General features: G+C 39.6%; 1 protein-coding gene across 3 annotated transcripts in view; it reads right to left on the reverse strand.

Annotated features, from left to right (window-relative positions):
• RTF1 (RTF1 homolog, Paf1/RNA polymerase II complex component) overlaps positions 1-25,351 on the reverse strand; it is a 63,543-nt gene that overhangs the window by 24,303 nt on the left and 13,889 nt on the right. For 2 of the 3 annotated variants that reach the window (XM_036445506.2, XM_036445497.2), the window contains exons 2-4: positions 18,008-18,118; positions 5,361-5,508; positions 2,630-2,834 (exon numbers count right to left, since the gene is read on the reverse strand). In XM_036445506.2, coding sequence (XP_036301399.1) covers positions 2,630-2,834; positions 5,361-5,508; positions 18,008-18,118 — 464 coding nt within the window. Of the gene's footprint in view, positions 1-2,629; positions 2,835-5,360; positions 5,509-13,172; positions 13,281-18,007; positions 18,125-25,351 lie in introns of those variants that run through there. The other variant, XM_036445515.2, reaches the window with a different exon arrangement.

The raw sequence follows: 25,351 nt of genomic DNA on the forward strand, positions 1-25,351 counted from the left end.
GAAAGACTGAATCCTTTCCCCTAAGATTAGAACAAGACAAGGATGTATGTTTTCACTATTTCTAATCATCATGGTAGTAAAAGACACACAGACAAAAAAAAAAGAAATGAAGGGATACATATGGGAAAAGAAGTAAAATTTATGCAGATCAGAAAAGTACAAATCGAAATCACCATGAAATATATCACATCCATCAGAATAGCTATTAAGAAAAAAAGGGAAAATAACTAGTATTGGCAAGAATGGGCACAATTGGAACCAACATTGCTGGTGTGAATGTAAAATAGTGCAGAGGTTGTGGAAAAAACAGTTTGGTGGTTTCTCAAAAGGAAACATAAAATTACTGTATGACCCAGCAATTTTACTCCTAGGTATACCCCTAAAAGGACTGAAAATAGGTATTCAAATATGTGTACATGAATGTTCATATTAGCACTATTCACAATAGCAAAACAGTGAAAACAACCCAAATATCAACCAACAGATCAACAGATAAACAAAAATCAGTATACACTGGAGGGAAACCAAGATGGTGGCATAGATAAATACCTGGACTTGCTGCCTCACAAAACAACTTCAAAACTACAACTAAAAGACAAAACAGACATCATCCAGAACCACAGGAAGGTTGGCCGAGTGGAAATTCTACAACTAGAAGGAAAAAGAAAAGCACATGAGACTAAAAGGAGCTGCAGAAGTAAAGTTCAGAGGTATGAGGAACGTATGTTCACAAAGGGCTGGTAACTGAGGGCTGGCAATTTAAGATGTGACTGTCTTTTCCATTTGGGAGATACAAGCTCTTAATTGCTCTGAACTACAATTCTGGGTGAGACTCTGGGGACCCAGACTCATATGGGGAGAAACTGGACTGTCTGGCATTGGGTGGAACTTGAGGGCACTTTCTCTCAGAAGTACTTGCAGTGATTACTATGGGATACTGAGGCCCAGGAGCCTTTTAGGGCAGGGCTGATGGGAAGCCATTGCTGTTTGCTCAGCCCTGAGACCCCGTCCCACCCACACTGTGTGCAGAGGCTTTTGCATATGAATGGCCCGGTCCTTTGAAATCTAAAATTACCTAAGAAACTGCAGTTGAGTCAGTGAGACCAGAACATCCAAAAGAAGGTTTAAGGCCCAACAGCAGCTTTCATTGCTTCACACCTGGGCCTCATCTGGGCACCTCCAAATCCCAAAGAAAAAAGAGGAATCTGCAGATCTATCTGTAGCTCCTGTTGGGTGGCCTCAGGCAGAGGCTAAATTAGCACCTCCTTGGAGATCCAAGAGCCAGTGTACCCAGTGGTAAGAGCGGGACCATTCAGATACAACCCCTCAGATCCATAAGGGACACACTTAGGGGGCAGACTCCGTGAGCACCAAAGCCCCAATGAAGCAAGTCTTGTCTCAGATGGGTGTCTCAAGCACAGAAGTTCTCCCATCATAGACACAGCTGATCCTCACAGCCAATTGGCCTGCAGGTCAATTCCTCCCAGTGATACTAACATCAATCAAGGCTTAACTACAACAAGACTATGCACACAGCCCATAAAGGGGTGCACCAAAAGTGTCCACTTCAGGTAACCGGGGAAGCTGAACCACTGGGCCCTATAGGACACCTACCACACAAAGCCACTCTATCAACACAGGGAAGCAGCCAAAATGCGGAGACAAAGAAACAGGTTACAAATGAAAGCAATGGAGGAGATAGAGTCAAAACCACGGTTATAAGTTTTTTCAAGAATTTTCTAAAAACCGCCAATGAATTTAACAAGATCCTTGAGAATATGAAAAATGACCAACTAGCCGAAACCAGTTTGGCTCAGCGGTAGAGCGTCGGTCTGCGGACTGAAAGGTCCCAGGTTCGATTCAGGTCAAGGGCATGTACATTGGTTGTGGGCACATCCCCAATAGGGAGTGTGCAAGAGGCAGCTGGTTGATGTTTCTCTCTCATCGATGTTTCTAGCTCTCTATCTCTCTCCCTTCCTCTCTATAAGAAAAATCAATAAAATATATATTTAAAAAAATGACAAACTAGAAATTAAGCATACACTGACTGAAATAAAGAATAACATACAGAGATCCAACAACAGACTAGAGGATGGCAAGAATCAAGTCAAAGATTTAAAATACAAAGAAGCAAAAAACACCCAACTGGGAAAGCAAAAAGCAAAACATACAAAAGCCATGATGGAAAGATAGTGAGATACCGAATTTGTAAATAATGATAAATCCCACCCTAGCCAGTTTGGTTCAGTGGACAGAGCATCAGCTTATGGACTGAAGAGTCCCAGGTTCGATTTTTGGTCAAGGGCACATACCTCAGTTACAGGCTTAATCCCCGGCCCTGGTGACCCTGGTTGGGCCCAATGTGGGAGGCAACCAATCGATGTGTTATTTCTCCCACTGATGTTTCTCTCTCTATCTCTTCCCCTCCTTCCCATTATCTAAAAACCAATGTAAAAATATCCTTGGAGAGGATTAACAACAACAATAGCAATAATAATAATAATAATAATAATAATAATATTATAAATCTCAAGTCTTAATTAAATCCAATAGAGATAGGGCTTCAAATGTGAATTTTGGAAAAATTATTTTATTATTTTATTTACTCATTAAGGAATTATAACCTTACCTTCTTTTCAACACCTCCCTCTTCTCAATTCGGTTGAAGAGTTCTTGCTCTCTTTCCTTCTCTGTCATTTGCTCCAGACGAGCCCTGTCCTCCTCATCCCCCATGAGGTCTTCCCCGTAGCCATCATGGAACTCTTCATCTTCAGAAGAGGAGTCAGAGTCTGAACTAGAGGAAGAGCTGTTGCTGTCAGAATCCGACACTTCACCTGCCACAAAGGGTGAACAGAAGATTAGGCTCTACAAGAGAAGTCAGGCCGAGGTGACAGTGTTAATTATCAGTACTCCTTGGCTCTCCTGGGTAAAATGGCATATGGCCATCTCTGCTCCCTTGGGTCTGCCTTTGGCAAATGTAAGCATAGGTTAGGAAAAATTAGGCTGGAATATAAACCAGCAGGTTCTTTTTAAACTTTTTACTTTTGAAAAAATTGCAGATCTAAAGAAAAAAGGTAGAAGAATAGGTGACTCTGATACATTTTTTTTTTTTTAAATAATCCTTAACTGAGGATATTTTTTCCACTGATTTTCAGAGAAGGTGGAAGGGAGGGAGGGAGAGAAAACAAACACTGATGTGAGATATATCCATATTAATGGATGTATCTCATCCATAGTTAGTGGCTGCTTCCACACATGCCTGGACCAGGTCAGGGAGTGAACCCTAATCCAGGTATGTGCCCTTGACTAGGAATTGAACCCAAGACCTTCAATGAATTGGTTGACACCCTAACCAGTTAGCAACACTGGCCAGAGTTCCTGCACATCCTTTTTCCTCCCCTTTAATATTTTTATTGATTTCAGAGAGAGGGAGGGAGGGAGAGAGATAAAACATCAATGATTAGAATCATTGGTTGGCTGCCTCCTGCAGGCCACAGACTGGGGACGAAGCTGCAATCTGGACATGTGCCCTGACCAGGAACTGAACCATGACCTCCTGGTTCATAGGCTGATGCTCAATCACTGAGCAACACTGGCCTGGCCCATCATTTTTTAAAATAAAATATATTGAGAAGAAGGGAGGGGGAGGGAGAAATAAAGCATCGATGAGAGAGAATCATTGATTAACTGTTTTCTTTACGCCACCCACTAGGGATCAGGCTGCAGTCCAGACACTGCCCTGACTGGGAATTAAACCATGATATCCTAGTTCATAGATTGTGTTCAACCACTGAGCCACACCCACTGGGCTATATATCTTTTAACTTAGGTTTACACATTATCAACATTGCCAATTTACTTTTTGTCTACTTATTTAAAATAATGTATACATTTTTATTATTCATTTTGCTGAACTGAAAGTAAATTGCAGAGATTGTAACCCTTTATACCTAAACTCTTCTCCTAAAAGACAGTCTTTTACATAATCAATTATACAATTATCAAATTCAGGAAATTTAACATTGATGGAATACCTTCATCTAACACACGCCCTATTCAAATTTCACCAGTTGTTCTAACATAGTCCTTTATAGCCACTTTTCAGCCAAAGAGGGACTCAATCTAGGATCACACATTGCATCTGGTTGCTATGACTCTCTAGTACCTTTAATCTGCAACAACCTTTTTTTTTGGTCTTTCATGCCATTGAAGTTTTGAGGAGTATAAGTCCAAATATTATCTAACAAAATTTTATGAAGTAATAAATATTCTTTATGTGGCTACCGAGCGATTAAAATGTGGCTAATGCAAATGAGAGACTAAAATTTTAAGTTTTAATTAATTCAAACTTAAACAGCCACAGTTATCAAATGTCCACAATTTCAGTTGGTTGGTTTCATCAAGCACTATTCAGGTTATGACTTTTTGGCAATACTACTCTCTAAGTAATTGTGTCCTTTTCAAAGTATCACATCAGGAAGCACCTGATATCTATTTGTCCAATTACTAGTGATATTTAGATTTTTGGGTAAGGTAGTATCCCATAGATTTCTCCATTGTAAAGGCACTTTTTTCTTCTTTGTAGCTATTAAGTATAACGGGGAGATGCTTAGAGACTGTAAATATCTTACTTCCAACAAATTCTCACCCAGTGATTTAACAGTCATTGATAACTCTTGAGTAAATCAATTATTACTGATGACTGAAAAATGGTGATTCAGTCAAGACCGGTTTGGCTCGATGGATAGAGCGTCGGCTTAGGGACTGAAAGGTCCTGGGTTCGATTCCAGTCAAGGGCATGTACCTTGGTTGCGGGCATATCCCCAGTAGGGGGTATGCAAGAGGCGGCTGATCGATGTTTATCTCTCATCGATGTTTCTAACTCTCTATCTCTCTCCCTTCCTTTCTGTACAAAATCAATAAAATATATTAAAAAAGAATGGTGATTCATCTCTTCTACATTTATTATAATAGTTGACACTAAAAATAATCAATGTTTTAGTGAGTTATTAAATTGATTAGTGAATTCCTAATAAATTCTTTTATTCAATTTTGTATCGGTTCAAAGATTTTCCTCCTCAGGAGAAGACCATGCATGCATAAGAAAGAGGGGAAGGGAAGGTCAGGGTGACACTCTAATGCAGATACTCCTCATGGGTTTCCTGGATGGGTTTCACTGAACTCATTAATCTTCAGAACTGCATGTATTTTTCTTTCTTCATTTAGCTTCTCAAAGGATCCATGACCACTGAAATGTTATGAGCTGCTGTAATGCATGCACGTTTCCCTCCATTTCTGATTGCATCCTCAACCTGGTAAGAATGGGAGTTCACTGCCAGGCTCTGGGCTACTTGGCTCACCTTCCTCAGGGGCTGAGCTCTCAGCTGAACTGTCTTTGTCCGAACTGCCTGAAGAAGCAGTTTTATTGGCCTGTTTCTTCATGGTTCCTTTCTTCTCTATTTTTCTGGTCTTTCCTTTCTTCTTATTTTTATTGCTCCCGAACGTCCACTACAAAGAAAAAAGAAAAAGGAAAACTGAAAAAGAGACTTTCTTGGGAAAACCTGGAAGATTCAAAAGTTAAAAGTCCCTGACATTCACCAAAATTGCTTTGGACACAAATCTACTTTATATGAACATACAAATTTTTGAAATCTTGGTTAAAACTTAATAACTTATGGTTTGCAATTTCTTAGTGATAGTAGACAATTGATATAACAAAATTTAATTAATGCACTTTTTATCACAACAGAAAAACAAAGATAACAACTTTATGGCAAGTCAACTGAGTTAATGAAAACTCAGTTGTTAATAGCAATCAACCCCTAGAATTATTGCCTCTCCATTTCCTGTAGCGGAGAAGGCAGTGGGGGTTGTATGTCTGTACACACAGAATGGTTTAGTTCTGGAGTGGGTTCCAAGAAGGCAGGAAATAAAGCTTGTCAGAAGAGAATTATCGAAAGCACAGCAAGAGGGGATGAGGCCCATGCTTTAACATGGATGGTAGCACTGGTACCAACTCCAACGAGGCAGAAAGCAAAGTAGATCATTTTGTGTGTGTGTGTATTTGTGTGCATCTATTAAAAAAAAACCTACATAGCTATGGCCAAGTGGCTCAGCTGGTTGGAGCATTGTCCCATGCAGCAAAAGGTTGCAGAATTGATTCCTAGTCAGGGGTACTAGGTTGAGTTTAATCCCCAGTTGGGGCATGTATGGGAGGCAACTGATTGATGTTTCTCTCTCACATGGATTTTTCTCTCTCTTTCTCAAAACAATAAATATATCCTTGGGTGGGGGTAAAAAAAAATCTGCATATACAGAGTATCCAAAAAAAAAAAAAAAAAAGTATGCACACTTCAACAGCTGATAGCTCAATTTTTAAAATGAAATGCATTTTAATAAGCAATTCCTTTATAATTATTCAAAGTGTGTGTATATATATACACACACTACACACACACACACACACACACACACACACACACACATATATATAATTTAAAAGAACAGTCTTTGCTCCTTCTATAATGTAATGATAAATTAATCTCCTAACTCAAAATGGCTAATATCAGAAGTAAATTTGCTTGAATTTTTATTTGTTTTTGTGGGGGGTGAAAGGGGCAGTTCTGATGAGATTTCCATTTTAAAAATATTCCATATGAACTCTTCTAGATTACTTTGATTAAATACTGTGAAAGAGTGCCATTTTAGTCTTATCTTAGTTATTTTAATTGCCACATTGTTTTTGTACTCAAGAACTAGACAAAAGGGGGAAGTAAAAACAAAACAAGCACATGTTATAGTGATATAAAATGAATGATTTCCCTTTATAAGTTCATCTACTTCTCAAACTTAAACACTTCAACTCTTAGATCATTATCTAGATAAAAACCCTAATGCTTCTCTCTTCTAAATCATAGTTCTCAACCATCTCAATTTTTTAATCTTTTTTCATAGCTTTTCTTTTTTTTTTAATAATTTTTATTTTTCAATTACAGTTGACATACAACATATGCATTTTAGGTATATAACCCGGTGATAAGGTATTTATATAATCTTCTAAGTGATCACCCTGATAAAACTAGTACACATCTGAAATCATACATAGTTATTACAATATTATTGATCATATTTCCTTATGCTGTACTTTTCATTCCAGCAACTATTCTGCAACTACCTATTTGTTCTTAATCCCTTCACCTTTTTCACCCATCCCCCCCACCAATCTGGCGACCCTCAAATGTTTTCTGTATCACTGAGTCCGCTTGTTCATTTATTTTGTTTCTTTTTAGGTTCCACAGGTAAGTGAAATCATATGGCATTTGTCTTTCTCTGCCTGACTTATCTCACTCAGCACCAATGCACCAATGCATTCTAGGTCTTTTTTTTTTTTTTTTTTAAGTTGAGTTATATTTCATTGTATATATGCACCACTTTTTTTAATATATATTTTTTATTGATTTTTTACAGAGAGGAAGGGAAAGGGACAGAGAGTCAGAAACATCGATGAGAGAGAAACATCGATCAGCTGCTTCCTGTACACCCCCAACTGGGGATGTGCCCACAACCAAGGCACATGCCCTTGACCAGAATTGAACCTGGGACCCTTCAGTCCGCAGGCCAATGCTCTATCCACTGAGCCAAACCGGTTTCGGCTGCACCACTTTTTATTCATTCATCTACTGATGAACAACTAGATTGCTTCCATATTTTGGCTATTTTAAATAATGCTGCAATGAACGTATAGGTGCATGCCTTTTAGATTTGGTGTTTTGGGTTTCTTCAGATAAATACCAAGAAGTAGAATTGCTGGGTCTTTTGTTGTAAGCTATTTTGACAGGTATAAATATTGCTACCCCAGCCTTTCTTGTTTCCATGAAATATTTTTCCGCCCCCCCCCCTTTTTTTTGTCTGTGTCTCTTTCCATTTGAAGTGAGTCTGTTTTAGACATATGTAAGAGACTTGTTATTCATTTAATCCTTTTGCATTTAAAGTAATTATTGATATATATGAATTTAACTGCCATTTTAATATTCCTTATTTTTATTTATTTTTATTCTTCAAGAACACAACTTCTTGCCCTTGCTGGTTTTGTTCAGTGGATAGAGCGTCAGCCTGCAGACTGAAAAGTCCCAGATTTTATCCTGGTCAAGGGCACATGCCTGGGTTGTAGGCTTGATCTCCAGTGAAGGGCATGCAGGAGGCAGCTTATCAATGATTCTCTCTCATCACTGCTGTTTCTCCCTTTCTCTCCCTCTTCATTCCTCTCTGAAATCAATAAAAAAAATATTTTAAAAAGAACACAATCTCTTTATTAAATCCTCACCTGCAGATATGTCTTTGTATCTTAATTTTTATTTATTCATTTTAGAGAGGAAGGGGGCAGATGGAGAGAGGAAAAAATAAATGTTATTCCACTCACTTATGCGCGCATTGGCTGATTCTTGTGTGTGCCCTGACTGGGGATCTAACCCTCAATCTTGGCGTCTCAGGAGGACACTCTGAACCCAGCATGTCACACTCACAGCCCACAACAACTATTTTTGCAGCCCAGTCAATATAACAGTAACAAACTTTAAAAAAAATTTTATTTTATTTTATTGATTTCAGAGAGGAAAGGAGATGAAGAGATAGAAACATCGATGATGAGAGGGGGAAAAAAAATGATGAGAGGGAATCATTGATTGGTTGCCTCCTGCACATTGGACTGAGCCCACATGCCTTTGACCAGAATCGAACCCGGGACCCTTGAGTCCCCAGCCAACGCTCTATGCACTGAGCCAAACTAGTTAGGGCAAGAAATGTTTTAATAAAAATTTCGTGACTTAATTTTTACAATATCCTGTTATACATAATTATTAATAACGAACTACATCATTTACTAATGACTGATTACTATAATCGTGTTGCATTCATTTTCCTTATGCACCTTAGGTGCAGGCACACCATTTCTCTACACTAATACTAGCAGCGAATATTTAGCAGCCGATTGCCACATCAATAGACTTGTACTGACTTGTTTGGTATATGCAACAGGAAATATTTCTCCTTTGGAGAACAAGAAAAATAGGTCTATTTGCATTACGCTTATTGATTTATGCAGTTATTCAATGTCTGGTAAGTTAATGTTTAAGAAACAATATTAATTTTTATTAAAATGTTTTATTTTACGTTAACGGTTAACTCATTTATTTTATATTCAGCACATCTCTATCGAAATAAACCTATGTTTCTATGAAAATTGAAGCTTTTGTTTTTTTGCGGCCCACATAAACTTAAACCTTGTTTATTTGGCCTGTGTTAGCCTTTGAGTTTGACATGCTTGCTCTAAATAATTCAGCTACCCTGATCAGAGCCTGGGAATGTTTTTTTAATTTATATATATATATATATATACATACACACACCAAATTTCCATCACTTAAAATTTCAAGGCCAGCCCTAGCTGGTTTGGCTCAGTAGATAGTCAGCCTCTGAACTGAAGGGTCCTGGGTTTGATTTCAGTCAGGGGTATATACCTGGGTTGCAGGCTTGATCCCCAGTATGGGGCATACAGGAGGCAGCCAATCAATGATTCTCTCTCCTCAATGATGTTTCTATCTCTTTCTCCCTCTCTTTTCCACTTAGAAATCAATAAAAATATCTTTTTTTAAAAAACTTTTTTCAGGGTCCACTTCATTCCTATTTATTCCTATTTAAATACAGAGAAAGATACTAAAAAAGCTACCAATAATCTCCCAAATATTTTTTTCCCCTGGAGAATACATCACATTTATTTTTTTTATTGATTTTTTTTTTTTTTTTTACAGAGAGGAAGGGAGAGAGATAGAGAGCTAGAAATGTCGATGAGAGAGAAACATCGACTAGCTGCCTCCTGCACACCCCCTACCGGGGATGTGCCCGCAACCAAGGTACATGCCCTTGACTGGAATCGAACCTGGGACCTTTCAGTCCGCAGACAGACGCTCCACCACTGAGCCAAACCGGTTTCGGCATACATCACATTTATTATAGTTTACATTTACTACTGTAAACCAGAGGTTCCCAATGTTCTAAGTACATATTTTAAAGATTTTCCCAGTACCTCTTCTCCTGATCCTAGAAGTTATTAAACCATAAAGGAGATGAGAAAGGCTTGTGGCAGGCAAAATCAACATAGAAATATCTTAATCCAGCCATTAGCCTAGCAATGCTCACCTATTCCTGCAAAAGCCTTGTTCTGTTGACTCTGAGAATAAGGGAAAATGAATTCTTCTTTCATTGCCAGAGTGTGGTAGTAAATGGAGGCTCACAAGTAAAGGACAGGATTCAAGGGATGCTTTTAGGCCTTTGCCATCTAGTACAGAGGAGAGGAGTGACCTGGCATTTCTTAATTTGTTTTGGGAGTTATGGCTCTACTAAAAGGCAAACTGTTGTGATCTTAAAAGTGCACCACACAGAAGGCAAGAATGAGAAAAAGAGTGCCTGCTGATCTGTATCTGGGTGCAGAGGCCAGAGCCACCCCCAGTGAGAGCTGCTCAATAATAATCTGGAAAAGCAAAAGGATCCACTGTCACTCAGAACTCTCATATACATGGATATCCTGCTTTCTACGTATATTCAGAACTACACATATCAAAGGAAGCATGCCTATACAGGGTAGGGCAAAGGAGGTTTACTGTTGTTCATAGGAAAGTAATATAATAATTAATAAGTAATATTATAAGAATAAGCTGAGAGAGAAAGAGAGGGAGGGAGGGAGGGAGGGAGGGAGGGAGGGAAGGAGGGAGGGAGAGAGAGAGAGAGAGAGAGAGAGAGAGAGAGAGAGAGACAGAGAGACAGAGAGACAGAGAGAGACAGACAGACAGACATGGGTGTGAGACACATTGATTGGTTACCACCAGCACTTGCCCCAACTGGGGCCAAAGAACCTGCAACACAGGTACATGCCCTTGACCAGGAATTGAACCTACAACTCTTTGGTGCACAAATTGACTCTAACTGCTGAGCTACACCAGCCAGGGCAAGATGTTTTAATAAATAAAAAGAGATTTGTAGTTTGACTTTCACTGGGTGGCAATAATATAATGATACAAGGAGGGTTAGTACCACACAACCTGTGACAAACTGACCTTCCCGGCACTCAGCCAAAAGAGAGGAAGAAACATGGGGTTGGAAATAGTTGCTTTGGATTTAGGTAATATTGATACACTGAGTAGTTTGAGCATCCTGGAAGCAAAACACACAAACATACACACACACACACAAAGAAACTTGAAGTCTTCAAGAGGATATCTCCAGTGAGCAAGGAATGTCTCAGGAGTCAGACCATAAACCATTGCAAGCCAGTTACTCTGAAATGAATTTACAAGTGAAACAAAAATACTTTAAAGTAAGTAGGATTCAGGAAGAACAGCTGGGTTAGTGATAAACTATATTGGGATTAGGGTTTAAAAGAATTGGAATAAAGGAGACATATGTAATACTTTCAACAATAAAGAATTAAAAAAAAAAAAAAAAGAATTGGAATACAGCCCAATCCCTTAACCGAAATTGTTTCCTTATGGATAAAGTAGGAATGACAATACCCCTTGACCATTTATCAGGGTAGTGTGAGACTCAAAGAAGATAGAATAAAAGAAGTTTAGAGCACATCATTAAGTTTATATATATGCAGGGTACTATTTTATGATCTGGAATACAAGAGTCCAGATGACCTCTATGAACTATTGGAGTTTTAGAGTTGTAAGATTATATGTTAACTGAGTGTTATACTAAGTCAAAGCAATCTTTAAAAGAATTTGTACCATAGTCATTATTGATATTGACAGTGGCCAGCAAAGAAGTGTGTGAGAAGGCATGGTCTCTGACTTAGGTGTTTTTTGCCCCCCAGAAAGTAGAAAAGGCCAGTGAGATTGAAGAATAAATACAATTTAATGTCAGCCCACAGAACATGAAGAATAGCTTAGCTTTCTTTTCTATGTAATTAATTAGACAAAGTACAAAAGACACTACTGTATTTTATAGCCAGTCAATCACATATATTGTATTTAACTGGAAAACATAGAGAATCACTACGCTCAGTCACAAAAACTTAGAAGTCTGGTACGGAGACAAAAACAAAAGTGAAACAGATGTAATACAAAAATATGTAGTGCCCCCCACACCAAAAAATATATATGGAGCCCTGGCTGGTGTGTAACAGTGGTTAGTCCAATTGGTGTGGCTCGGTGCTTGAGCATCAAGCTATGAACCAAGAGGTCACATTTTGATTCCCTGGTCATGGCACATGCCCAGATTGTGGGCTTGATCCCCAGTATGGGGTGGGCAGGAGTCAGCCTATCATTGATTCTCTCTCATCATTGATGCTTCTATCTCTCTCTCCCCCCTTCCTCTCTGAAATCAATAAAAAAAATATATTTTTAAAAACACACAAAAAACAAACAGTAGTTGTTAGATTGTTGACCCATGCACCAGAGTCGTGGCTCAATTCCCAGCCAAGGGCACAGACCTGGGTTGCAGTTTAGAACCCCGGCCCCAATTGAGGTGCATGTGGGAGGCAACCAGTCAATGTGTCTCTCACATTAATCTCTGTCTCTCTCTCTACCCCTCCCCCTTCCATTTTCTCTAAAAATCAATGGGAAAAGTATCTTCTAGTGAGGATTAATATAAAAAAAGTAAAATATAATCAGTACTACATTCTACTGTTTGGTAGGAAGTGTCAGAATTTGTTGTACACAAGTCTGAGCAAGTGGTCTATGAAAGTCATTTTATTTTTCCAAATTCTTGTGATATGATTTTTTTAATTCTCATCTGAGGATATTTTATAGAGTGGAAGGGAGGATAGAGGGAGTGGAGAGAGAGAGAAAGAGAAAGAGGTGTGTCAATGTGAGAGAAATACATTGATTGGTTGTTTCCCCACACACACTCCGACCAGCTCCAGGTATAGAATATGCAACTGAGGTACATGTCTTTGATCGGAAATCGAACCCACTACCTTTTGGTGCACAGGCTGATGCTTTAACCACTGAGCACACTGGCCAGGGCTGTGATGAGCTTTTAATGGTATCTAGATAAATAAGGTGTACTGTGTGATCATCTAAATAGCCAAGAACTAAGAAGTATGTAAAAATAAGGCTTGTAAGCAATGCAAATAATTGTAGCTAAGTTCAAGTACTAAAGAAGAGTATTCCAACCTAAACTCTATGGGGTCCCCTGGTTTCCTGACCACAGAGCAGAGCAGATGCAGGAAGTTGGAAGTAGAGCAGATTACCAAAAGGTGAGAACAAGTGGCCACTTCTTACCTACAGTAATGGAGAGAAAGAAAAGGTATAAAAAGCAGTACCTCACAGCTCAACATTTTGGAAGTCATTATTTCACGGTATAAGAACTGCCGTTCGTAATCATGACTGAATCAACAAGAAAAACAACTATATATAATAATACCTATCAAAAAAAACTTTTCAAATGTAGTGGGATTTATATTCTAAACTCTCAAGAATTTAGTTTCAGTATTAGGATAATTCACCTTGTGGAACATCTTGTTCTGGAGAACTGTGTCTATGACGGGAAAATAAATACTAGCTTAGCAGTGAAGGCCTTTGTCAGAAACATGTGCTAATTATGCATCTCTTCGGTAAAGCATAACAAAATACTCTTGCATATCTAGACCAATTTCCAGGAAAAACTGTTATTAAATGAATATAAAAGTAAAAGTTATCTTTTTCAAAATATTCTATTAATAAAAATATTAGAGCCAGCAAGAGGTAACAGAGTGGGAATTAGGACTATAACTAGATTAAAATGGGAGAACCCAAAAGATCAGATGAAATAGGAGAAAAAGAGAAAAAGCTTCAGAAAGCAATAGAAAAAAATGAAATGGGGGAAAGTAAGAAGAGACCAGAGTCTTTGGAAAGGCAAGTGGGTGAGTTTTGCAATCGGGAAGGCTGACATAGGTCTCGGGGAAGAAAAAAGAGGTATGGCATGTGCCAAACTACAGGGCTGGGCCAAAGCTTTTATTGCTCAAAAATGTTGAAAACAAGACTATAATGAAGCTTTAAAAAAAAAAAATCTGTTAGGTAGAGGATATTAGAACATAATACAGCTGTTTCCTCACTATGTCTAATGTAGTTATACTCAATTTTGAACAACAAAAAAGGTTTTCTTGGTATTCAAGTTACAGATAACTAGTGAAAATCTAGGCTTTCTTCTTATCTAGCTGCAGTTGTCTGTTTATGTATGATCCACCATTTCTAAAAAGGACTCTGAACAACTTAATTTAGGACTCCATTCCTCCAAAGAAATGTACTTTTTTGTTTTGTTTTTAAGTCCCACCTCGTGAGTGAGCTGCTACTCTCTTCCTCCTAACCTTGTTATTTTTCTTCCCTGGCACTTCTGTTTGCATCCTTGGTGGTGCTTCTCCAATCTAATGCTTTTAGGGACAAGAAGTGACAGCACTACACTGACCAGTTTGGCTCAGTGGATAAAGCGTCAGCCAGTGGACTAAAGGGTCCCAGGTTCAATTCCAGTCAAGGGCACATGCCTGGGTTGCACGATCAGTCCCCAGTGGAGGGCATGCAGGAGGCAGCCAATCAATGATTCTCTCACATCATTGATGTTTCTATCTCTCTCCCTTCCTCTCTAAAATCAATAAAGATACCTTTAATATATTTTTATTTATTTTTCACAGAGAGAAAGGGAGAGGGATAGAAAGCTAAAAACATCAATGAGAGAGAACCATTGATCAGCTACCCCCCACTGGGGATGTGCCCTCAACTAAGGTACATGCCCTTGACCGGAATCAAACTTGGGACCTTTCAGTCCGCAGGCCAATGCTCTATCCACTAAGCCAAACCGGTTTCAGCAATAAAGATAGCTTTAAAAATATTTTTAAAAAAAGAAGTGGCAGCGCCAAAGTGCCACAGTACAGCATTATGGCTTACTACTGAGGTGTGCTTTCCAATTTTCCAAGCTTACCGTAGTCGAATTAAACCTTACAGAATGAGTCCCATGAGCCTCAAATTCTCACTGAGAATAATGCATTCACCAAAAATAATACATAAGTATGTTCACTTTCATTAAATTTAGACTCCCATACTCCCAGGCGAAGATAATATAACACCCACTATTCCCGCCCTAACTGAACCTTATACTTAATGTCCAATGCACCCACTTTTTCTGGATAAGAAACTTTCATAACTTTCAGCTAGATGTCTTCTTTCTCTAAAATCAGTTCATGTCTCTCCCTATAACAAACCACCCGCTAACCTCAGTTGTTCTTGACCAGTTTTCTGCCCTATCAAATCTGAAGAAACCAACATACTTTTTCTACCTGTATTCACTGTTCATCAACGATAATAAACAATAAGGTTTGGAAGGTGTATCTGAAAAAATTACAGTGACATATGATACAAGTAGGCTCCATCTGACTGGGACTTGCTTTAACAACCGGATTTCTGTAAATAATGAGGATATAAAAGCCATAGCAGAAATGAGACAACATAGCAAATTTCCTCATTATACAGTTTTTACCTACAAAAAGACGTAGAGATCTAAGGATCTCTCAGAAGTTCCCTACCCAACCCAAACCTGGGTAGCCATAAACAAAGAATTCACAGTATTATCACTGAGTTCTCTGGCGGTTGGCAGAACTCAAAAAAAGTTTTTTTCTCAATCTTTTTGGACAGTTTGCTGAATTGTTCAAAGTAATAAAATATTCACCCTAACTTTGAGGTGCTCAGCTAGTAGCATGGGCAAAAGAGTGATGATACGTACTGAAGGTGCCTTTCAGAATGGCCATGAAACTGAGGCCACTATTCCCAGTGGGGCAAGGCGATCGGAGTAGAGCTGCAAGAAGCTTGTGGGCCTGGGGACCTGGGACCTGAGAGCAGCAGCAGGAGCTAAGAATCTTGTAGGGGGAAAGTTACTCAAATTATCATTGCCCACTGGGCACAGTGCAACTTGCCTGACAGCTTTTTCTCCAATAAGTGCATAAGCAGTTGGGTAGGATTCTAAGTGAAGACTTTTAGATACAGTTAAGTAGCTGCAAGGAACCTTCAGCTTGAAGGTCTTTATGGACGCTGGATGTACTCTAGCACAAGTTTTGTGTTTCTCTAAGCTGTGGAGGTAGCACACATTCTGCTTCCTGACACAAGCAGCTAAAAAGTATGAAGGGAATCCCTACTAGTAATTGCATACTTAGGACTTGAATATGAAGAATGAAATACTCCACAGAATATTTAGGCTTGTATTTTAAAGAACTGCAAAGACCATAAACATGTAATAGGGTATTCTAGATATACCACAGATTCAAACTCATAGAATACTGATAGGCGAGGGAAGGAAACACACAACAGCTGACTTCTGAAACATGGAAAATAAAAGTAGCTGATAAAGAAACAGTGGGAAAAGGAAATTATTCAAGATTTTCCTGTATTATCTATGCATTCAAAAAAATTAAATGGGCCAAAACCGGTTTGGCTCAGTGGGCAGGTGTCTTCAAACTACGGCCCGAGGGCCACATGCGGCCCGCAGAAGAGTCTGATCTGGCTCGCCATGTTTTTTGGGCAGTGAGCGCAGCCGAGGTGTTACAGTAGGAATTAGTAGTTCATATAGACCGGCCCTCCAGCTCTCTAAGGGACCGTGATCTGGCCCCCACTTTAAAAAGTTTGAGGACCCCTGGATAGAGCGTCACCCTGCAGACTGAAAGGTCCCGGTTCGATTCCAGTCAAGGGTATGTACCTGAGTTGCGGGCACATCCCCAGTAGGGGGTGTGCAAGAGGCAGCTGATCAATGATTCTCTCCCATTGATGTTTCTAACTCTCTATCCTTCTCCTTTCCTGTGAAAAATCAATAAAATATATATTAAAAAATTAAAAAAATTAAATGGTCCAGCCAGTGTTGCTCAGTGGTTGAGCGTAGCCCTATGACACAGGAGGATTCCAGTCTGGGCACATGCCCGGGTTGTAGGCTTAATCTCCAGGAGGGGCGCGCAGGAGATAGTTTCTATCTATCCCTTCCCCTTCCCCTCTCTAATCAACACACACACACACACACACACACACACACACACTTTTTAATTTTTTTAAACTACAAATTGTAGCTTCAAAGTGAACACCTAGAGGAGTTAGAAGGGGGCACACTCAGAGTAGGCAGGGGTGCGTGCAGGAGGCAACCAGTTGATTTGCTCTCCCACATCGAAGTTTCTGTCTCTCTTTCTTTCTCCCTCCCTTCCTCCCATCACTCTCAGAAAAGCAATGGGAAAAATATCCTCAGGTGAGAATTAACACACAAAAAGACCAAAGCCCAGGCAGAGTGGCTCAGTGGTTAAGCATCAGCCTATAAACTAGGAGGTCATGGCTCTATTCCTGGTCATTGATGTTTCTATCTCTCTCGCTTCCTTCCTCTCTGAAACCAATAAAAAAAATATTTTTAAAAGAAATTAAAAAAAGAAAGCTTCTTGTCTTGCGAAAGTATTTTCCACTAAAATACGGCACTCTCTACAGAAATTTCTTTTCTAACACAAAAGTGGAATTAAAAGACGAGGAAAATACCCACACAAAGTGAAAGAGATGATGACTAATGTTGTGCCCTTTCTTCTGCAGTAGGCTGAAAACAGAAGACTTGTAGATCTTAAGTTGGAGGTCTCAGTTTAAGAAAAAGAGGCCATGCCTGGCTGATTGGGCTCAGTGGATACAGTATTGGCCTGTGGACTGAAGGGCTCTAGATTCAATTCCAGTCGAGGGCACGTATCTCGGTTGCAGGCTTGATCCCAGCCCGATGGGCGTGTGTGGGAAGCAACCAATTGATATCTTTCATACCCATGTTTCTTTCTCTCTTGTCTCTCCCCCTCCCTTCCACTCTCTCTAAAAATCAATGGAAAAAATATCCTTGGGTGAAGATTAACAAAAATATAATCAAATAAATATGAAATCAAATCTATAGTTTAAAAGAAAAAGAGGCCATCAGAGTCAACAACACACGGACCCTTATATACCTGTCAGTCACAGTGGCCTAGTCCCGCCACACCCACCTCATCACCACTGTCCGACGTCTCAGAGTCTGAGGAGGCTGCAGGCTGACTCACAGGCGGCTCCTTCTCCTCAGAGTCACTGCGCTTCCGCTTTGCCAGGGACAAGAGCTCCTAATAGGGCAGAAGTAATCACATGAGTCTTATTCAACAGAAAAGAAATGTCCAATAATAACAAAATGCCCCTCCTATACCTCTTCTACCTCTTGTGCTTTCAACTGAAGGACATCATCATGGGAACTTTTATCACATGAACACAACTGCTAGTATTCCTAAGTGCTACTAGTAAAATAAATGTTTTCAAATTCTCTCCTACCTCTTAATGGCAAAATATACGTCTGAAATGCAAAAGTGAATATAAAACTGACCTGAAGGCTACTTCCAAATTGTTACCATTTTCTTTATAAACTACAGAAGTACCGATCATCAGGTATTTATATAAAAATCACGATTACAAAGGTAATTTGCTCACTGTTCTTAATGGTATAGCTGATACTCTGAGCATCTTCTTACTGTAATTCATAGTAAAATTGGCATTTGTGGGTTAATTTGAATAAGCTGACAAATTACAAGTTTCTGAGGACATTTTTAAAATTTTTGAATGCATAAGCAAGAAAAAAAAGTTTTTTTACAGTGATTAATCCAGGCTCTGACAACAAGCCACCAATGTGCTGGCCACAACATTAGAACTCTAATTTGATAACCCCGATATTCCATTCATTACCTCTGCCTTCTCCTGGTGATTTAAGAGAGACTAGAGGGGGAGGATGTGCCATTTGGTAAGTTGTGGCTACAACCAGGTTTGCTCTCTCACAGGGTTCCCTCTGCCGCTACTCCTGCCCACCTCAGCCTGGGGCCTTAAAAAGGCACCAAAAGGTTTCTTGCTCTGGTTTTTGTTCTCTGCTAATAGTATCAATACCAGCCCACAATTACACTGTACTTAGATGCCTGGTACTTTTCTAACTATCTAACATTTAATCTTCACAACAACCTTAAGGTAACTATCATTATCATTCCCATTTTTTTCTTTTTAAAAAAATACATTTTATTGATTCTGTACAGGGAGGAAGGGAGAGAGATAGAGAGTTGGAAATGTTGATGAGAGAGAGTCATCGATCAGCTGCCTCTTGCACACCCCCTACAGGGGATGTGCCCGCAACCAAGGTACATGCCCTTGACCGGAATCGAACCCGGGACTTTTCAGTCCCCAAGCCGACGCTCTATCCATTGAGCCAAACTGGGTTCGGCCATTCCCGTTTTTTTCTTGCCAACTATTTATCCATTTGTTTTTTATGTAATCCTTCCCATTTAAAGATAAGAATAAAGAGCAGGAGAGGTTAAGTAATTTACCCAAGGTAACACAGCTAGTACATGATAAAGTCAGAATTCAAACCAGGTAGATAGAATCCTAATTCAGGCATGTTTACTAGTATAAAACCTTTTTCTCTGTTTTGCTAAAAGGAGAAAAATACAACTAATAAATACGAGTAATATCATTCCTTGATGTTAATGGTACGATACAATTACAACTCAAGTGCCAAGACAAATTTTAAAATAATAGACTGCTACAAAGTATGTTTTCTTCTTCCAGTTTCTTTCTATTTTAGGAATATACCCTCCTTGGCCAGAATGAGAAAATGACCTTCTCAGATTAACAGCTGACATGCTCTCTTTCATAAGCAGTCATGAAATGTTACTCTTCTCATTTCATTAGAGGGAGCTAGCACACCAACTTCCTGAAAACAATGAAGCTCATAAGAACACTTTACTTTTTCATACCAAAACGATTAACTCCTATTGACCAAATGCAAATCACAACAATATTTGTGTTTACCATATTTTTTTAAATTGAGGCGCAATTTTATCCTTCCTTAAGTACAGTTCTGAATTTGACAAATAGTTTAAATTCCCACAATAAAGGCATATGATAGTACCATCATCAGCCCAAATATTGGTATTCTTCATATACTTCCCCAGAAAATTATTGTCTGTCCCTAAGTCTGCCTATCACAGAATATCATATAAATGAAATCATATAATATGTAGCCTTTGAATTTGGGTTATCAAATTAGGGTTCAGCCGAAACCGGTTTGGCTCAGTGGATAGAGCGTCAGCCTGTGGACTCAAGGGTTCTGGGTTCGATTCCGGTCAAGGGCGTGTACCTTGGTTGCAGGCACATCCCCAGTGGGGGGTGTGCAGGAGGCAGCTGATGGATGTTTCTCTCTCATCCATGTTTCTAACTCTCTATCCCTCTCCCTTCCTCTCTGTAAACAATCAATAAAATATATATTAAAAAATAAAAATAAAAAAAACACAACTTAAAAAAAAATTAGGGTTCAACAGCACATTGGTGGCTTATTGTCAGCCCTGGATTAACCATTGAAAAGAAGCCATAAGGCTTCTTAGCATAATGCATTTGAGATTCATTCATGTTGCAGCATATATCAGTTTATTCTTATTTATTGTAAGTAGTATTCTATTAAATAAATGTAGCACACTTTGTTTATCCATTTACCAGTTGAAAAACATTTGGGTTGTTTCCATTGTAGAGCAATTAAATGTTCATGTACAGGTTTTTGTGTAAACATTAAATTTTTAGGAGAAACCAAGGTGGTAGCATAGGTAAACACCTAAACTACTGTCTCGCACAACAATTCAAAACTACAACTAAAAGATAAAACGGACATCATTCAGAACCATAGGAAGGCTGGCTGAGTGGAAATTCTACAACTAGAAGGAAAGAGAAAAGCACGCTGAGACTCAGAGGAGCTGCAGGAGGCAGAGGTACTGAGACGCGAGCAAGGAAAGGACTGGCAACTGAGTGTGTGGCTGGCTTTATCAAGCGGGAGGGAGACGAAAGCTCCCGACTGCACTGAACTCCAGTTCCGGGTGAGACTCTAGGAACCCTGATTCATACGGGGTGAAACTGGACTGTCAGGAAAGAGAAAAGCACACTGAGACTCAGAGGAGCTGCGGGAGGCAGAGGTACTGAGGTATGTGTGCAGAGAGGGCAGGCAACTAAGTATGTGGCTAGCTTTCTCAAGTGAGGAGATAAAAGCTTCTGATTGCATTGAACTCCAGATCCAGGTGAGACTCTGGGGACCCAGACTCATTCGAGGAGAAACTGGACTGTCTGGCATCGGGTGGAACTCGATGGTGGCTTTCTCTCAGAGTTACATGCAGCGATTACCATGGGACACTGAGACATAGGGGCCTATTAGGGCAGGACTGACAGGAAACCAAAGCTGTCTGCTCTGCCCTGAGACTCCACCCATTCAAGCTGAGCACAGAGGCTTTTGCAAGTCTTCTCCCATAACGGTGTCTCCAGCACAGAAGTTCTCCCAGCATAGACACAGCTGGTCCTCACAGCCAACTGGCCTCGAGGTCAATTCCTCCCAGTGATACCAACAATAATCAAGGCTTAACTACAACAAGACTGTACTCACAGCCCACAAAGGGGTGCACCAAGAGTGTCCACCTCAGGTAACTGGAGAGACTGAGCCACTGGGCCCTATAAGACACCTAGCACACAAAGCCACTCTATCAACTCAGGGAAGCAGCCAAAATGCAAAGACAAAAAAGAGATCACAAACTAAAGAAATGGAGGAAAGCAAATGACTGGATATAGAGTTCAAAATTACGGTTATAAGTTTTTTCAAGAATTTCCTAGAAAAGGCTAATACATTTAGCGAGACCCTCGAGTATATGAAAAAGGACCAACTAGAAATTAAACATACACTGACTGAAATATAAAAAAATATTATACAGAGATGCAACAGCAAACTAGAGGATTTCAAGAATCAAGTCAAAGATTTGAAATATGAAGAACCAACCGGAAAAGAAAAAAGAATCCAAAAATATGAAGACAATGTAAGGAGCCTCTGGGACAACTTCAAGCATACCAACATTAGAATTATTGGGGTGCCAGAAGAAGAGAGAGAGCAAGATACTGAAAACCTACTTGAAGAAATAATAACAGAAAACTTCTCCCATCTGGTGAAAGAAATAGACTTACAAGTCCATGGAAGCACACAGAACCCCAAACAAAAGGAATTCAAAGAGGACTACACCAAGACACATCATGATTAAAATGCCAAAAGCAATAGACACAGAGAGAATATTAAAAGCTCCCTACAAGGGAGCACCTATACAGAAACTATGCAGGACAGACAGGAGTGGCAAGAAATATTCAAAGTGATGAATAGCAAGAACCTATAACTGAGATTACTCTACCCAGCAAAGCTATCATTCAGAATTGAAAGTCAGATAAAGAGCTTCACAGATAAGAAAAGACTACAGGAGTTCATCACTGCCAAACCAGGCTTATAAGAAATGCTGAAAGGTATTATTTAAAAAGAGGAAGAAGAAGAAAAGGTAAAGATCCAAGATGGCTGCGCCCAGGTGAACACCTAGCCGCAGCCGCACACAACAATTTCAATAAAATACAACTAAAATATAAAACGGACATTGCCCAGAACTACAGGAAGGTTGACTGACTGGAAATTCTACAGTGAGAAGCAAGGAGAAAACCAGAAGGAGGTGCGGAGGAGCTGGAAAAGCCAAGGTACGGAGACGCGGAGACGCGGTGCGCAGAGAGGACAGAGCCGGAGAGGAGGAAGGCCGAGTGCCTGGCGGGCGTTCCCTAGCGGAAAGGAGATAAAGCTCCGACTGTGCTGGGCCCCCGACTGCTCTGATCCCCAGTTTTAAGCCAGACCCCGGGGACTCAGGCTCAGCCATAGGGAGCCGGGCTGTAAGGCGGAACCCCGGGGAAGTGGCGAAAGGAGGTCCCAGCGGTGCGCACACTGCGCGCAGAGAAGGGACATTCGGCTGTGCCGCGGGCTTGCCCTGACGGGAAGGAGACTGGGGCTCCAGACTGCTCTGAACGCCACCTCCAACTCCACTTCCAACTGAACTGAACCCCAATACCGGGCTCATTGTGGGAGAGCATAGACTGTTTGGCAGCAGGCGAAAATCGAGGGCACCTTTCTCTCAGAGGCGCCGGCAGTGAGCTCTGAAGGACCCGCATAGGGCGGGGCTGACGGAAGCCAAAGCTGCAGGCTCCACCCTGAAACCCCGTCCCATCTGTAACTGCGAAATGCGACAACAAAATAGATCACAAACGAAAGAAATGGAGGACAAAAAGCGTCTGGATATAGAGTTCAAATCTACGCTTATAAGGTTTTTCAAGAATTTCCTAGAAAAGATGGATAAGGCCTATGAGGATATGAAAAGAGATCAACTAGAATTAATAAGGGATCAACAAGACATAAAGAATACATTGTCTGAAATAAAAAATATTTTACAGAGTCCTAAAAACAGAAGGGAAGATCACAAGAATCAAGTCAAAGATTTGGAACATAAAGAGCCAGAAGACACTCCTCCACAGAAGCTAGAAGGCAAGAGAATCCAGAAAATTGAAGATAATGTAAGAAACCTCTGGGACAACTTCAAGCGAACCAACATCAGAATTATTGGGGTCCCAGAAGATGAGAGAGGGCAAGATATCGAAAACATACTGAAAGAAATAGTGACAGAAAACTTCCCCCACCTGGGGAAAGAATTAGACTTACAAGTCCAGGAAGCGCATAGAACTCCAAACAAAAGGAATCCAAAGAGGACCACACCGAGACACATCATTATTAAAATTCCAAGAGCAAAAGACAAAGAGAGAATATTAAAAGAAGCAAGAGCAAAGAAGGTAGTAATCTATAAAGGAGCACCTATACGATTGTCAGCTGACTTCTCAACAGAAACCATGCAGGCCAGAAGGGAATGGCAAGAAATATTCAAGGTGATGAATAGCAAGAACCTACAGCCAAAGATAATCTATCCAGCAAAGCTATCACTCAGAATCGAAGGCCAGATAAAGAGCTTCACTAATAAAAAAAAGCTAAAGGAGTTCATCACCGCCAAACCAGATTTATATGAATTGCTGAAGGGGGTTCTTTCAGAAGATAAAGTAAACAAAGATAAAAATTATGAACAACAAATACGTAACTATCAACAAGTGAATCTAAAAACCAAGGAAATTAAAAAAATCTGATGAACAATATTAACTGTTGAATATAATAGAATCAGAGGTATGGAAGGGGAGTGAACTGACAATTCTTGGGGAAAAGGGGAGAGGGGGGCGTGGGAAGAGACTGAACATAAACTGTGCACATATGGATGAGGACAATGGGGAGAGGGGAAAGGGCAGAGGGTGGGGTGGGAACCTGGTGGAGGAGAGCAATGGTGGTGGGGGGGGAAGGAACATTTGTAATAATATGAACAATAAAAACTTATAAAAAATAAAAAAAAAAAAAAAAAAAAAAAAAAAAAAAAAAAAAAAAAAGAAGAGGAAGAAGAAGAAAAGGTAAAGATAAAAATTATGAACAATAAAGACATATCTATCAAAAAACTAATCTAAAAATCAAGTGAATAAAAAAATCTGATGAACAGATTAAATTGGTGACTATAATAGAATCAGGGGCACAAAAAGGGAGGGGATTGATAATTCTCAGCTGAGGGGGAGGGAGAGGTGTAGGGGGGAGGGGGGAGATTGGACAAAATCGTACACCTAAGGATGAAGACAGTGGAAGGGAGTAAGGGCAAAAGGTGGGATGGGAACTGGGTAGAGGGGAGCTATGGGGGAAAAAAGAGAAATAATTGTAATAATTGGAACAATAAAGATTTATTAAATTAAAATAAATAAATAAATACAGAATTCCACTCCAAAAAAAAAAAATTTTTTTTTTTTTTTAATTTCACTTGGGTAAATACCTATGAATGGAATTGTTGAGTTGTACAGTATTTTGTATCTGGTCTCAACTATTATTTTTTCCCCACATTACCTTAATGCAAATTTATAAACTTTTATAAAGATTTCTGATAAGTAATCTCTTTCCTGACCTTTGAGGTTCACGAATGTACCAGGATTCTTTATAATAGGTTGATACCAACTCATTATAACAGGGATTTGGATACATTACCAGCCAAATTCTCCTCTGAAACATTAACTATGACATGCAGTAAACAGCCATTAAAAGTTACTGTAACTTAAAATGTTAAGATAGTGCTTTCTGTTAAAGACATTCCACTCTACACTAAAAACCTAACAAATGGCTCTCCTTCATCAACAAACAACTGCATCTCATAAGTACAGTCCCTCCTCTTATACAATATTAAATATGGTATTAACAATAATATGGAGACAGCAAAGCCCTTCTTTTTTTTTCTTTTTCTTTCTTTTTTTTTTTTAATATATTTTATTGATTTTTTACAGAGAGGAAGGGAGAGAGATAGAGAGCTAGAAATGTCGATGAGATAGAAACATCGACCAGTTGCCTCTTGCACACCTCTTACCGG

This window comes from Pipistrellus kuhlii, unplaced genomic scaffold, assembly GCF_014108245.1.
Source record: "Pipistrellus kuhlii isolate mPipKuh1 unplaced genomic scaffold, mPipKuh1.p scaffold_m20_p_1, whole genome shotgun sequence".
Classification (NCBI taxonomy): domain Eukaryota; kingdom Metazoa; phylum Chordata; class Mammalia; order Chiroptera; family Vespertilionidae; genus Pipistrellus; species Pipistrellus kuhlii.